This window comes from Aphidius gifuensis, linkage group LG2 (assembly GCF_014905175.1).
Source record: "Aphidius gifuensis isolate YNYX2018 linkage group LG2, ASM1490517v1, whole genome shotgun sequence".
In the NCBI taxonomy this organism is placed as follows: Eukaryota; Metazoa; Arthropoda; class Insecta; order Hymenoptera; family Braconidae; genus Aphidius; species Aphidius gifuensis.
The window spans coordinates 26,469,521-26,487,117 of NC_057789.1; the positions used below are offsets into that span (position 1 = coordinate 26,469,521).

General features: G+C 26.6%; 1 protein-coding gene and 1 non-coding gene across 7 annotated transcripts in view; one reads left to right on the top strand and one right to left on the bottom strand.

Annotated features, from left to right (window-relative positions):
* The window catches only part of LOC122849899 (runt-related transcription factor 1-like), a 76,810-nt gene extending 60,199 nt beyond the window's left edge, over positions 1-16,611 (top strand). The window contains exons 1-7 of one of the 6 annotated variants that reach the window (XM_044148801.1): positions 4,887-5,532; positions 6,572-6,918; positions 7,036-7,266; positions 10,342-10,467; positions 13,142-13,321; positions 15,119-15,409; positions 15,599-16,310. In XM_044148801.1, coding sequence (XP_044004736.1) covers positions 6,618-6,918; positions 7,036-7,266; positions 10,342-10,467; positions 13,142-13,321; positions 15,119-15,409; positions 15,599-15,945 — 1,476 coding nt within the window. In that variant the 5' untranslated portion in view covers positions 4,887-5,532; positions 6,572-6,617 and the 3' untranslated portion in view covers positions 15,946-16,310. Of the gene's footprint in view, positions 1-4,886; positions 5,533-6,388; positions 6,919-7,035; positions 7,267-10,341; positions 10,468-13,141; positions 13,322-15,118; positions 15,410-15,598 lie in introns of those variants that run through there. The other 5 variants (XM_044148799.1, XM_044148804.1, XM_044148802.1 and 2 more) reach the window with 5 other exon arrangements.
* On the bottom strand, positions 7,421-7,493 carry Trnat-agu. The gene has a single exon. It is a non-coding gene; the product is annotated as a tRNA-Thr (tRNA).
* Positions 16,612-17,597: the final 986 nt, after the last annotated feature.

Sequence of the window (17,597 nt, forward strand, 5' to 3'; positions counted from 1 at the left end):
CTTGCCATGCATTATTATAATAACAATGCCAATATTATTTTATTTATTTTTTTTTTTTTGTCAAAGTTATTTATAAATGACTGAGTTTATATGACAAAGGATCTCAATGTAATTTATTAAAGTTTTGGGTTCATTGTATGAGTTTTGAGTACTATTGAAGCTTAAACTTCAACATGTGTTTTGTATGTATGCATATTGTCTGGGAGATACGTTCTTTTAATTGCAAAAATTTATCTTTTGGCACTCATGGCCTTGTGACTTTACAGCAACGTTATATATCTGCCAGATGTTTATCGAAACACTGTCCAAATTATTTCTAATTAATTGCAATTTTTCGAAACCCAAAATTCCAGTTGAATATATTTTTTTTTTTTTTGTGCTTTAATTATATACATTTTTTGTTTTGTCGAATTGTAATTTAATGGAAATTTGTTAACATCAAAGTCCAGTTAACGAGTGATTCGTATGACGTATTTACAATAAGTGAATTAATTTTTTTTTTTGACTAAAACTTCCCTCTATACTTTGACTGTAACCAAAAAAAATTTTCTCAATGTCTAACTCGATCGAGAAGCTATGTATAGCACCTCAACTCATTTTTATATTTTTATCTTGTTTTATAGCTCATGTCTCTCTTGATCCTTTTTGCCAATCTATTTGTTGTATTTTTTTATCTCTTGCTTTTTTTCTATCTCTTTCTAACTGGACGCAATAATAAACAAGTACTGGTCGCTATAGCGACGCTTCCATCGTTTGCGAACAAAATACTGTGTGACGCATTTATGTACATATATACCATGGTGCACAACAATATATCACCCTATTTTTACCTCATCGTTTTATTGAACATCGGTAGTTTCTTTTTTCAGTAATCCAATATACTTTAACACCTGGTTTTTTAATCACATGTCAATAAGGTATTTTTAATAAATGATATATGAATTTTTGAATTTAAATAAAATATAAATAGATATTTATATATTTTATTTTTTCATTTATTTATTTAATAATTAAATGATGTAAATAAATAATAATTAAAATTTATTTTTTTATATTTCACAAGTTATTATATTAAGGATTTTCAATTTTTAAATTTCAAAATATAAAACAGTCTATAGTTTTCTTTCTCAAAAATTCATTTTATTTTTTTATTTTTTTTTTTTTAAATTTATCAATATTAATGACTCGTCATTTAAAAATTTATATTTTCAAGTTTTAGTAATTATTTTATTTATTTTTTTTCCGATCAAAATTGAGTTTTGTATTTTTAGATGAAAAAAATCGCAGGTTTTTTTAAAAAGCAAAAAATTAAAATCCTTGAATGTAGCTGGTGCTGCCACCTCTTAAAAAAAGTCACAACTAATCATCCAAGTGTCTTATACGAAGTCTTGAAATTTCATCGAACAAGATTCTTATGAATTTTTAAATAATACATTAAAATTCAATTAAGGATATAAAGTTATAGTCGAAAATGAACTTTTGATTATTAAAATAGTTTCTTGTATACTTATAACTCAATAAGTATTCGAAAAAAAAAAAAAACCATTAATTAAAATATATTTTACATTTCTAATGCAGTCTTCAATTATGATTTTGTTTATCATTGTTAAATTTTAACGAGAATCGAAATCCTCCCTTACTTTGAATTGTCTAGATGTCTAGAATTTTCTATTTACTTCTTCCATTTCTAAAAACCGCAAAAGCTTTCCTGTTTCCTTGTCCCTCATACTCAAAATATACCAACTATTTACAAAATGTTAATTCTAATCTTTCCCTTCATTAGTTGAACATATTTAATTTTACCTTTCTTCTAAATTAATTATTCTAATTTTATTTTCATCATACTATATAAATATTCATTCACTATACTTGTTACTATTTTGTTTTTTTTTCTTTCAAAGTTTCAACTTTTCTCTTTGATTGATTAAAATGAAATTTTTTAAAATAATAAAAGAAATTATATAAAAAAATTTCTTTTCTTCGTAATAATATATTTTTGATAAAATTGAAATGTTAAGAATCTTAATATTAGTAGTGTAGTAGGGATAAAGATTGAAGGAGAAAATACAAGGATGCGCAAGTGGGCTGTCCCAAGCCACAAAGATCCGCCCCTTGTAGAAAACTATCTCACTCTTACCCTTAAATTACTTTTGCCATCTTGCATCCGATTCTGTGGTTAGCCTCGTTTCAACCAAATACCAAGAAAACCAGTTGTAGAACGGCCACGATTACTATTTTCCATACATCATCATATCTAGGTTTTTCAATCAATTAAAATATCTCATTAATTAATTATCAACATCATCACTAAATACTCAAATCAAATATATATATTTTATCAAATAAAATACTCTTTCAATTATTGAAAAATAATATATCAAAAAAGAAAAAAAATGAAAAAACAATAACGTAAAATACAAATTGTATATTGACTGTTAATTAATAAACTCCAATATTGATGACTGATTGAAATAAATTTAATTTTCACTCAGCCTCGCAGTTTATTCGAGTGACCTATTATAACAACATATATATTTAGTAATTTAAATTTTACTCATTCAACCACATAACAAATTATTTCATACGCAGTAATAAAAATTTATTAAAAATATATTTCAAATATTTTTTTTTTTAACGCTAAATATATAGATATATATATAAATTTTTGTTTAATTTACCACATGCATATGTAAATATATATGTAGATAAAAATGTATACATACAGATAAAAAAAGCTCAATTGATAAAATCAATCTAGGGAATTTTTTAAAAAAATTATTTGAAAAATATAAAAATTCACCGTTTTACCGACAGTTGGTTTTTGTCGATAAAAAATATAAATGTGAAAAATACAGAAAAGTTTTTTGCTGATATCCTAAAAGGGGATGAAATTGTGGGGGAAAAAATAAAATAGAAAAAACAAGATATAAAAGTAGTGGTCGCATATATGCCTCGTATGGTTTGCAAGCTCGTCGATGTGGCGCTGCTATTCGCAAGTAGATTTTAAATAGAATGAAAAATTATATAAATAAAATTTGAAAAAAAAAATGAAAAATAAAATAAAAAAAATAATATTTCAGTATTAATAATAATAATAATAATTTTTACATGGCCGCATGTAATCAAGGCTGCATGTTACACATGTTTTGACTCCTCTCGGGGTTTCTTCAACTACACCAACAACTGCTGTTATCACGGTATGCCTTGGATTGGTGGTAGAATATAATATAGAGTGGGGAAAATGTGAGTTAGTACGTAACCAAAGTAAAGGTAGATAGAAGGGCGGTCTTAACCCGCAAGTTAGGGGTAAATGAAATCGTGGAAGGGTTGTGGCAATATGCTTCGTTTAAACTAAGAACATCTATAGGCAAAAAGACAAGGTAAAATATATATCAAATATTATACTGATAAAATGAGATGACTGTATAGTGGTAATGATCAAACGTTAAAGTATATTCAAGCAAGAAAAAAAAATAATAATAATGCTTTTTCTTTTTATTTGCAAGTGTATATACTTTTGTATATACACTTGTATGAATACGTTTGACTGGTTGTTGTTAGTATACTTTTAACCTTACAATGTGTATATTTATATATTCACTGCTTTTTTTTTTTAATTTTATTTTAAAATATATTTTTATAAAACCACCCAGTGTTTGTCGTGGAACATAATTAAACGTTACCAATTACTCTGAATATTTTTTATCAATTTAATTTTTATTATTTTTCTTTTATAAATATATCCAAAAAATTATTTAGTAAATTTTAATTAATTGTTAAAAAATTATTTATAAATATATTTAAAAAAAAAAAGAAAATAATTAAAATGTCTGACAAGTGATTTATGATTTTTGTCAGTGGCTATATTGATATGATAATTGATAAACAAGTGTATTTTTTTTTTGTTTTAAAAATTTTTAATATTTGTGTATATATAAAATTGAAATCAAATCATCATCGTTGTCTTGATTTGATGAGAAACGTGAAGGGATACGTTGATCGAAGCGTGACGAGCTGTAATTGAATGTACGTACAGCATTTGCATTGACAAGCTTCCAACAGAGATAATTCGGAATCTCGTCGAATGTGAGAACAACGTTAACACATATATAAACATATAGTTATATATATAACTAAATATGTGTATGTTAGTTGGTGGATAAATTGTAGAGAGAATGAGTGAGAGTAGGTGGAGGAGGAGGAGGAGGAGGTCATGGTATGAGGGCGCGTTAGGTCGTTTGTCAATACAACGATAGAAGTAACACACAAGCGGGACGATTTCGTACATTTCGTTGTTTGTCACGCCGGATTTCCCTGCCAAACTACTCAACTGAAACTACCATATCTATCTTTATCAAAATTACACACAAATTGTTTTTACATTTTTTTATTTTTCATTCGAAAAAAAAAACAAAATAATAATATACATTATCATTGCGTAATAAAATTATTTTTAATTATTGATGAATAAATAAAATTAAGTTTTAAAATTAAACTGACCAAACTAGTAGGTATACATATACTATATACTATATTTTAAACGAGTTAAATAAAAAGACAAAATGACAAAGTTGATGAGTGTTAAATAAGGATAAAATACAAGCATTTGATATAAAATGAAAATGTGATGCATATATGTATGTAGTACAATTAAAATGAGAAAGATATAACAGTGTTGTTCAAGTGAGGATAGTAAAAGATAGAAATATTATAGAATTGGGTAATACGAAAGGGTGGTATAGTGGTGGAAGCAGTGTGCGGTTCTGTGGTGGGGTATAGAGCAAAAGGGGGAAAAAGGGGGTCAAAATAGTAAAGGGGGTAAAAAGGGTGGATATAGAAGAAGAATAAAAAGAGGTGGAGAGGAGATGGAGGTATAGTTGTGAAAGAGGACAGAAGGATGAGAGTTAAAAGAGGGGGATGCTGCGTGTGTTGGCATGGACCAGTGCGTCAACGGCTGTTGCCTCATACGTACCGCCCCAAAATTATAGTTAGTGGCCCATCGAACATTCTCAGATACACAACTGTTTCTAGAATATATATTTGTATTTAAATATTTAATAATTATTTATTTATTTAATCAACAAAATATCGAAAGTTCATTAATCATTTCGTTTTTTTTTTTTTTCGAAGCATTTAATTATCATTTTAATTTGATTGTTTAAAAGTAAAAATTATAGTAATAATTTTAGTGAATTTATTGTTTATTTATTTTTTGTTATTAATGTTGTCGAGAGCTTTAAAATAGAGCTTTTAGTGATTTTGTTTTTGTTTTTTTTTTCGGTGATTAAACAAGTGATTATTGTGCATTGTGTTTCATATAGTTTTTTTGTTTTTTTATATGAAATTATAATAGAAGTGCAGTGTGAATGAAAGTTTAATCAATAATTTCTGATATTGATTAAAGTTATAAAGAATTAATTTGATATGAATTTTAATACTGAGTTTTATTGAAATGTATTAAAATAATAATTTTGTGAATTGTGATTTTTAATTTAATGGAATATTTATATTAACAATGGAAGCCAATAATTGGTTAGTTGAAAGAAAAAAAAATATATATTTATTTAAATTTCAATGGGAAAATAAAAAAGTTTTTTTTCATGTATAGAAAAATATATTTTAAAAGAGATTTTAATGCAAAGAGAAGCGGTGTATTCTTAGCCGTCGCGTCGCAAGAAATTATTTATTTAAAAATAATACAATAGAATTTGTTTTAAATTCAAAAAAAAATTTCATTACCTCAATAATTAATAGTATTTTTTAGTTAACTATTATTACCCTCGAATAATTAAATTTTAAAATTAAATTTCTCATCATTTTTTATCACTTTATGTATTTGCAATTTTTTTCAAACATAAAATAGAAATATAATAGTAATTATTTAGAAGAAAACAAAAATACAAAAGTATAACCACGTGTCAGATTGACACGCGGTATTCGTGCGTATACAGTCACTGTGTGTATATACGTAGGGGAATTTGAATCGTGCCATCGCGCCTTTTTTTTTTTGCCCCTATTTTTTTTCAATCCCATCCCCACTATTAACAATCTCTCGTTGATCCACGTATTTTTCCCCTCGATTCCATCCCTCACTCACATTTTTTTTTATTTTATTTTTTTCTCTTTATGTCCATTCTTTCGTGTTTCCCCTACGTTTTAAACATCCGTAGAACCGCGTGTCACGCCGAATGACATTCGAAAAAAAATACTGAATGAACTGTGACGTCACACATGAAAAATAAAATAATAATATCATAAAATGAGCTTTTAATAATTGAAGAAAAAAAATTATATCTAATTTAAATTTTGATTACTATTTTAATAATAATAAATTTTTAATTTTCTCGATTAAATTATAATTAAATATATTTTTTATTTTTAATTTCAGTTTGAGATGTGATTGATAATGAGAAAATAAAATAAATTATCAATAGAGACATTAAAAAATGAAAATAAAAAGTAAAAAAATTAGTTGAATTATTAAATATATAATCAACAATATAGAAAGATATATAAATATCCGTCGGATTGACAAAGTGATTAACAACGTTTTAATGATGTTACATTGTAGACTGTCTGAGTCACTGTTGTGATGATAACAAATGTCTTGATTGCCTATGGATATATTCGGCCGTTGTAACGGTCCTGGTGTTGGTGCTGGTGCCACAGTTACAGTAAATAATAATACAGTGAGATCTGTTGTTGATGCTGACTCAAGTGAAACAATTGATAGTACTAGTACAAATAATAACAGAATGCAATTAACTGGAGCATCAGCACCCGGAACGGCGGCATCACCAGAATCCGGGGTATCACCATTAACTGATGCATACACTAAAATGACAACTGATATACTTACGGAAAGAACACTTGGTGATTTTCATGGTGAACATCATCCTGGAGAACTTGTCAAAACAGGTAAATAATTGCTTGAAGAAAATTTGATATTTATTGTCAAGCTTTCATTATCGAATTTTGTTTTTATATATATTTTTTTTAATTTATAAATGAAAATGTGAATGATTTAAAATTCAGGATCACCTCATCTTGTTTGCACAATATTACCAGCACATTGGAGATCAAATAAAACATTACCAACGGCATTCAAAGTTGTGGCACTTGGTGATGTTGGTGATGGTACACTTGTTACTGTCAGAGCTGGTAATGATGAAAATTGTTGTGCTGAATTAAGAAATTCCACAGCATTAATGAAAAATCAAGTTGCTAAATTTAATGATTTACGATTCGTCGGTAGAAGTGGTAGAGGTAAGCTCTATTTTTGTATTTATTTTTTAAAAATACCCCAATGTTTTATTTAAAATAAATAACAAAGATTTAAGCTTAAAATAATTATCATATTCCGTCGGTAAAAAAAAAACGAAAAAAAAAAACAAAAAATAAATTCTCCATTCACCGAATGAGGCCCCGGGGAGAATCGAACTCCCGATCTCCTGTTTACTAGACAGGCGCTTTGCCAACTAAGCCACGGTGCCAGTTGAGAATTGACCACAATATTACACTCATAAACAAAATTTTTCCTCAACTAAATGATAATTTTTTTTAATCTAACAATTAAATTATTTTTAATAAAAACAAATAATTTTTTCTTTTAAATTTTTTTTCCAATAATAATATTTATTTTTATTATAATTTTTTTTAACCAAAAAATTTTATCATAAAAAATTATTTCATTTATAAATTTTGAATGATATTTAAAATTTTTTATGAATGAATTTATTTAAATTTAAAATATGTTATACAAAAATATTTTCATTCACAAAATATAGTAAGAAAGTTTTCTACAACCCTTCGTTGACAAAAGTCATTTAAACTCACCAAGAAAGAGTATACATGGGTTTATAGTATGAAAAGGAAATAAGAGACTATATAAAATGGGGTGTAAAACATTTTCAAAGTAAGAATTTCTTATATAGTAAGGGTAGGTCATGAACGTCTTAAAATTCGACCCTTATTTTTCCTTAAATTTACATTAAATATTTTATTATCGAAACCAACATATAAAAATGAATATAATATTGGTTTAAATTACAAAATCAAAATGTTTTATGTGGCTTTTTTAACAAAATACTTGATGAAAATGTATTTTATTATATATATAAAAGTGTATAAGTATATACATATTTAAAAATGGAATGGGTAATGGCTTTTATTTGTCCTCTTTACCACTGTCAACTTCTCACAAACCTATTCTATTTTATTTATATGTATATATTGTTGAACCCCATTTATCATTCGATGCTTTTCAAGCAATATATATAGAGAGGGTTGCTATGGTACTAAAGCAGCTAACAGTAGCAACCCAAACTATATACCGACCATATTAATTGAGGGTTTCAAAACGGGATTTTAATTAACGTTATTAGTACAGTTATGCATTCAACATCAAAATAACATTCTCTTTCTTATATAAATATCTTTAATATACCTATATATTTTTTTTTTTGAGGGAATAGAAAATATTTATTGTTGAAAATATATAGCTTGTGATCAGTATGATGAAGAGATGCAAGATTTAGGGATTCACCAAGAATATTCAAGTATCTTGAAGTCTAGAAAGATGTCTTTTCTAACGACATCCTTCATCCAAGCTTATGTTAATTCTATGACCCGTTCCTAAAAACAATTGAGAGCTAATCCCAGACAAATGACTGACGTGAAACTGGATTTTACTCTCATATACCTTTCATTGTCAAAACCCACTGAAATTTCTCTTGTATCTTTTTTCTGAAAAAAAAAAAAAAAAAAAACTATTTAACTAACAATTTGATCCTTTTTAGATCCTCTTGCAATTTGAAATTCGATTTAAAAAAAAAATAAATAATCTCAACACAAAATAACAAAAATAAAACGACAATTCTTATTGTCAAAAATAAATAAATAAATTCATGATTTAATTAGTGATTTATCAAATCTTTTAAATAATATTCTAATAAAATATATTAATTAATATTTAAATTTTAAATAACGTCTGTTAATAAATTTATATATAATTTTTTTTATATATATAAATAAAGAGGTATTAATTTTACAAAGTGAGTAAGTTTGGAGTATAGACGATAAGCCATGCATTGTGATCAAAATGGAAGGGCTTTAATTTCTGTTGAATCATGACAAAGTCTAGCAGCAGATGAATTCCCTTTCAACCTTTAAATCCCTTCAACAAACTTCATATAGTTATCCTCAAACACCTCACTTCTGGTTTCTGCGTTATATGAAAATTTTGGATTACTATTATCGTGATATGTTTTAGTAGGTAAGGTAATCAGTAGTCAGACATTATGATAATACAGATAGATATGAAATTTATAGTATATACATGTATATATATAATTTAGTGAGTGTCGAGCGTGGCCACAGAGTGGTTCACCACGCGAACGTCTCGTTTTCCTGTGATAACCTATCCCCTGGGGTTACAAGAAGAGACCAGTCACGCTATATAATAATAATAAATCTAACTTGTTAATTTTTTTTTCTATTTCATGTTGAAAAGTAAAAAGAATAAAAATAAAAAAATAACATGTTAACCTTATATTGATGCTTACATTAATGCAAAGCCAAGGTGGAGGTATCACCCTCGGTGCCAGTCACCAAAACCATTTAAAGTCTAGTCTTTTTAAGCATAATATGTATGCTCAACAACCAACACAATGTTTTTTAAACGTTTCCCGTACACGATCGACTATTATTCACCCTCATTTTACTCTCACTTTCTCATATCCGCGTTTTTATTTTTTTTTTCTCTTGTAACACTACTTTTTTTTTCTATACAACTCTATAATAAAAATTTTAGTCAATTATTTTGTATTAAAAATATAATACAAAATCATCAAAATGATCTTACAAAAACCCTGGCTTTTTTAAAATTTTATATTTATTTATTTTTTGAATTTTGTTTATTGAAATTAAATTAAATAAATATATTTAATTTATTTTGAACAATGAAAATGTATATTTTGAAAAATATATATTTTATTGACTATATATAAATTGAATGTGTCGGTATATATACTTGTTATAGTAAAATGTGAGTGTGTTAGCCATCCACTGATACATTACTGTAGCTTAATTTGGTTAGCTCAGAGTTCCAGTAGATAACCTGGTTTGTAAACTTTTGTCGACAATCGCCTGTACAATGAATATTTACTGACTAAAAAAAACCTTAATGGATAGAATGGTTTAGTTGAAAATTTTTTTTGTTAGTTATAAAATATATAGATAATTTTTATTTTCAATATACATGCAAAATAAAAATTTTAAAAAATATTTCAACAATAACATATTTAAAAAATTATTAATCTAATAATTATTTTCTTTCAACAGGCAAAAGTTTTACACTGACAATAACAGTATCAACATCACCACCACAAGTTGCAACTTACACAAAAGCAATAAAAGTGACTGTTGATGGACCAAGGGAACCGAGATCCAAGACCAGTGAGTATCACTGTAAGCATTATCATTCATATTTTATTAAAATAATAATATTAAATACTTGATTCAATTTAAATATCACATTTTTATTAAATGATTATGATAATAATCAAGTATATTTCAAATGTGGTTTTAAAATCATTCAAGTTTTAGCAACGAAAATTAAAATTATTTATTTGAAATCATATAGAATTTAGTTAATTGAGAATAAAAATTAAGAGTTGTTGATGAAGGGCTGTATGTTGAAGCATAAGTTACCAACACATATTGTTAACAACCAACAACAAACTTGGCATAGTATCAAACATTCTCACCTAAACCCTTTTCTTCAATATTATACTTTACATGTAGCCCTTTCAAAGTACATATATAATGCTCGTTATTAGCTTGGTGTTTATTTTTGACTTTGTAGTAAAGACACACAAATATTCACAGAATATTGTGAGTATAGAATTTTTTATTAACCAACAGTTTAATTAATTCAATACGTAAAATTAATTTCGCATTATTTAAAACATACTCAATTTAATTTATTTTTACAATCGTTTTTCATTGTTTTTTCTTTTTGCTATTTTTGTTACTTCACTAGGCATGATTTTTCTAAAAATAAAACACTATTAAATAGTAAAAACAGAACTCTAAATTATAACGAAACAACATCCGCCGCTCACATCTGGCGACCACCCACATTTTTTTTTTACAATATTATTACATGATTTTGATTTTTCATCATTGAATAAGTATTTATTTTTTTTTCTATTTAAATTTATCTCCTTTTGATTTTTTTACTGTTTATTTTTTATGGTATTTTACGAAAATTTTATAAGTTCAAGTGCATGATAAAACTTTAAATTACCAAAAATAAATCCTTTGATGAATTTCAGACATTTGGATAAGAACCATTAAATTTTAAGATGAAAGGATTTAATTTTAATATCGTTTTGTTTTTTCAATGTAATTTGTTAAATATATTTAAAATATATTTTTCGTTAATTAATAAAAGTTTTTTCTATTTAAAATTTTAACAATCTATTGAAAAAACAAAGAGTTATATTCAAATTAAAGTAACCTATTGGTAAAAGCATTGTGGACGACTTGGTCGTTGCTTATGTGGACGCAGTTTGACAAGAGAATAAATGAGTCTTGGCTTGAACTGTTAGATACTTTGGCCCCTTTTCCTGCAAAACCGTTGTAATTAATTAAACAAGCAATTCATTACACATTCAACTCCCTACATATATAGAAAATACCCGTCTCTCATTCTCTTGGTGTGTTAGCCATTGGCATCCTTTTGGTTTTCTTCAAGTAACCACCCTGTAGGTAACAATTCCATATATGAATCTTGTCCAACACAGGAAAATTGATTGAAAAGGGTTTTATATACTCAAACTAATTCACCTAAACAATGAGCTATTTTCAAAATACATCTCTAGAAAGCAATTCATTATCCTAAACATTCGTCAGGATAATTTTTTATTTTTTGTGTTTCAATCCCATTGTCGTCAATCTCTATTGAAGACAATTGACAATTTTCTATATGTTGAACATAATGAAGTATAAAAAGTTTTTTATCTCGTGGTATTAAATTCAATATATATAGGAATAAGACAAGACATGAGAAAAATATCGTTGACAACAGATGGCTGGATTCCCTTGGCATCTCACACGATTCCTTAAGAGCTTTCAATAAAATCAATATATGAAATTAGAAAATCCTTTCTTTCAAGATAATTTTTTGTCAACAATCTATTGCTAGTTATTATTACTTTTTTACAATTAAAAAATATAGTTACATTGTAAAATTAATTGCTCGTAACATTTCAATGAAAATGTAATTTTGATAAATAATTTACCTGGTTTATTGGTGGCTTGGCAATGAGTAACAGAGTACTGCAGGTATTTCATCGTTGTCATTCACCAATCGAGGAAAATATATATGTATACTGAGGAAAGTAAATATATGTATATAGAGGTATTTTGTGCTTGTCAAGTTAGAATGAGAGCTTCGATTGGATTATCGAGAATGTTGGAAAGCCAGGATACTGATACTCACACCAGTTAAACCACCTTATGGACTATGGGTTAGTTTAAAATGGTCTCCAGTGCCTTCATTGTAACTATACGCTTTAGAGTTTATCATTGGCAATACTATCACGTATATAGATATATATAATATTGAATGCGTATAGTAGATATATACAGAGACACACTGAATTTTGACTTTGTATATATTATATATTGTCCTTGTCTTTCGCACCGGTTTTGATGAGAATTGTCAGTTGAAATATCGATAAAGTGCAGAGAATAAAAAATAAAAAAAATAAAATACAACTCACCGTTTGTCTGACTGGTCGCCTGCTGGGACATCTTTAATTGGGTTGCCGACATTATAAAAAAGAAAAATAAAAAAATCGAAACAGAAAATAAAATACATATATATTTAACTCAACTTGTTGGCTTTCCATACTCTCCTTTGGGAATTATCTGTCAATGATTGTCCAGTTTAATTGTTTTTTATCGTAAAAAATTTTGTCTTTTCAATAATTGCTTAGTAGATTTTTGATAAATTTATAAAATAATATTTTTCAGATGATTTATAATATAAGTAAAATTAATTAACAGTGTATTATTAATTTTACAAACAAATTTATTAAATAATTTTGTATATTGTTTTTTGTTTTTTTTTTAGGGCATCAACAACAATTTCATGCATTCGCCTTTGCCTCACAACGAGGGACACCATTTTTTGCATCACCACTCGTTGATTCATTACAACCATTACCAAATCCACTTCAGCCACTACCAAATCCACTTCAACCAAGAGATCCATTATCTTCATTTCGTCATGCAATGCCTGGAAATTGTCAAAGTAAGTCAAAATTAATTTAATTTATTAACAATATTAATTTCAATATATTGACCTAGAATTTTTTTTTTATTTTTCTATTTAACTCTTCTTTCATCTATATACTCTTTATCTTTTCCTTTTATATTTATTTATATATTTATTATTTTTTTTTTTTTCTAGTTTTTTCTATTTCTTTTTTCTACTTACAATATCTAAATATTCGTATATATTTTGCCACACAACTCTCGCCCAGAGGCTTTCCGCCCTGCTTGTAACCACAAGCCTGTTCAAAGCTAGATTAAATATTATATTAAAGGGCTTGTGCCAGACGGCCCCCGCGGGTTTTGCATCTCTTCAACCCTTCTGTACATATATCTGACTCTCACTCTCTGTGTAACTCACGCGCATCTACTAAATTCTCACGTTAATATATGCTTCCACTGTAGTTTGGCTTTTAGCTTCTATCAAAATAAAAAAAAAAAACCAACAAAATAATAATAAATTAATTAATTCAAATAAAATATATATATATATAATAAAAAAAATAAGAAATAAAAAAAGTTTAAATAAAAAATTGAGGATAAAATTTAAACAAGGAATGGCAAAAAAAATAAAAAAAAATGAAAAAAAATTCCACTGTCGAGTTTGTGTAAACATATGCTCGTTTGCCTAAAAATATTTAATGAATTTTCTGAGATGGCTTCAAATTAATAAAACGCACGTTCAGAAAAATTCTCCGATAGAAAAGAGGTATATTTAACAATAAAAAATTCAGCCATATACGAATATTTTACTTATTTTAATTTTTTTTTCTTTTTTTTTATTTAAATATTCTTGTTTTATCGATGTTAACGTTTATATTGTTTAAGCGATATAACATAATGGTTTTTTTTTTTATTCGCTCATTAAATTGACGTTCAGTTATGTCTGAATGTTCATATTGTTAAAAAAATTATCCACTAATCGATTTGAATTTATTTTGCAAGTCCCACAAACTGACAGCATTGAGCTATATTGAGAAACTTGCCGAGGGTAAATGAATGCAAAAAAAAAAAAAAATTATATAAAAAATGAAAATGAAAAAAAAAAAAGCTTCTCCGGGATTGCAAAGAATTCGTTAGTATCTGAAACTAGAACGTTTGATGGACCATGGAAGAGAAAGTTAGGAGGGTAGTAACTAGGGAGAGACAAGAGAGAGAGAAACAAGAGATTAACATGAAAATTCAAATGCCAAAATGAGATAGAAATAAAAGCATTGCAGCAGTAGCTTGGGTTTTAGTATTTAGGGTTAGTCCAGCCACGACGGGCCAGTGGACTCTCGGTTATTTGAGTTGGCCGTAGTATGCTACACACAGAGATGACCAACCCTTTGATCTCGTAACTTTACCAGAGTCTCTCCTCACTCCACATGAACACCATATACAGTACTAACTGGTATAGTTGTAGTAGTTGTACACCCTCATCTACATCCTAACCATCATGATCACCCTTTTCACTCTTTTTTTTTTTTTAACTATATCTATCTATCTGCTTTTTTATTTTTTATTTTTTGACTGTCCACAGTCAATGTTAACCTCATACCATCAATTTATATATGTTTCATTGTAAAAATTCCATTTCAAAATATTGAAAATCCACTAAAAAATATACTGTCAATATATGAAAGACAAAAAAAGATTTAAAATTTGACTGATTGATCATCACAATGACAAAGAGATGTCAAATAAAATTTTTTTGATTTATTTGTACAATTTTATGTGCGTATGACATATGTTTGTTTATGATTTTTTTTTTTTTTTTTTTTTTTTCGAACATCAGATATGTCTCAATTTGGATTGACAGCTGGTAATTCTTGGGGCTATGGTAGTACAGCTGGTTATGCTGGTTATTTACCAGGACCATTATCATCATGTGCAGCACAATCACCATTTCCACCTCCTCCACCACCTCCACCACCACCACCACCTCCTGCCTCATCATTGACGTCTTTTACTGGTACAACGACAATGAATACACCAACAGCACCTGATTCAACTGCTGGATCAACAGTAACAACTGGTAATTCAAATCGTACCAATCAACAAGATGCATTTGCAGCTGTTTCATCATGTAAGTACATTAAAAGCATGTAAATTATTATTTTCTTAAAAAATAATTATTCAAAATTTGACTTGAAAAATTATTCGTAAAATAATTTTTCTATTATTCATTTGACGACTACAGTCTAATTATCAAATGACGATAATTAAGATAAATAAAAATAAGAATTAAATTTTATAAAATGAAATTTAATTACAGTAGTACCAGATACAACAACACCTGGACAATCAGATTCACTTGATCCACTTAGTACTCTTATGTCCGGTACAACAAGTCAAAGGTATCAGGATTATGTATCACCACGATCATTATCAACTGATTCAAATGCAACAGATAGTCCTGTTCATGAAGAAGGCTTTGGACAAAATTATGGTAATTATTTTCCAACACCTGGTGTATTACCGAGTATATTATATTCACAAATATATGGTAATCAATTTCAAAATTCTGAGAGTCCAGAACAAACAGCTGTCACTGAAAGTTGCAATGTAAATGTGAGACAAGAAGAGGTAAGACCTGATAATAATGTTTGGCGACCTTATTAAAAAACAAACAATCTAATTAATTAATTTAATAAATTAATAATATTGATATTAATAATAATAATTAAATGGACAATGATTGTTGTTGTTTAAATAAGGTGAAATTGGTGCTTGGTGAATAAATAATAATTTATGAAATATTAATGACAATGAAATTCAAAATAGAAAAAAAAAAAAAAAACAAATATTATGAAAAAAGTCAAATAATCTTGGGAATTATATATTGATTTAAATATATTGATTTTGTAGACATGATGTGAGACTATTTGATAAATAGTCAAAATGCAATTTTACTGTTATAAATTGGATTCATTTTATTTTCTTTTTAAAGTGTCAAAAAAAAAAAAAAAAACATTAAAAGAAAAAAGGTAAATTAATAAACAAAATAAATATATTTAAAAAAAAAAAAAATAATAATAGAAATGAGTATTGCATGCTGTGTCATTATATGCCAAAAAAAAAAATTAAAAAAAAAATTGAAAAAAAATTAAACAATGAAAGCATGTCAACGTGAGACTGAAGTATGTAAATAATATTGTATATATAGATTGCAATTGCTGAGTCCATAACCCTGGACAACAAACATAAAAAAAATTTTTTTTTTATTTTTAAATGTCATTTTTATTTTTTTGACGTTTCATAGTATATTTATGTTATAAAAAATTTTCAACAATGTGCAATATTTATTTTAAAAAATTAAGTATATTATTTAATTTTTTTATTTTTATTATTATTTATTGAGGTATATATTTTTTTTATTTAAATTTAATTAAGTCTGCTTCAAAATTACCGAAAAATTAAATTTAAAAAAAAATACAAATCTTCAGGAAATATTACCAATTTCAATGATAATTTCTAATCTAACATATCTACTGACTTGTTGTCGTAGTTTTTGACCGAGCTGAAAAAAAAAAAAAATTGTATTTAAAAAATACAAAAAAATAAAAAAAATAAAAAAATATTAACTTGATGTTTTTTTTGTCTGTTTTAAAGATTAACATGTATTAATCAAGTTTAGCCAGTGTCATTCTAGATTGCCAAAACATTACCATTATTCCATATATATTCCTTAACTCTGTTAAATCCTCAAACTGTGTGGACGTGTTTAAACAATTTTCTTCTTCCAGTATAACACACAAAATAACAGTGTAAATCACGACAAAAGGATTTTCAAAACCCAAAGCTTTTCAACAACAATATAAGTGAGAAGACAAAATAACAACACACTGAGTTAAAGGGGTTCATGAAAGGATTCAAACAGAGGTATATGCAAATTTCGTTGAAAGATTTAATTAAACAATTGTGCCCTGTACAATTTTATTTCTAAATTTAAGCACCAGCAATAAATCAAAATATATATATGTATATTATTATTTTTATCTTATTCAAAGTTTTTTAATTAAATTGCAACGTATTAAAGTGGTTTGTTAGTAAGAAATATTTCAACAAAAATAAAAGAAATATAAAATAGTATATTAGAGGAGAATCAAGAAGAAAATTAATAATAAATATATTATGAGAATATAAAGTACAAGTGATGTTAGTATACGAATAGTCAGACAAGTTGAGGATTTAGTTGAACCACATGAGTGTGTTAGTTTATATAAATATATGTGTGTGTTATAACTTGAACATTAACATATATGTATAATTTT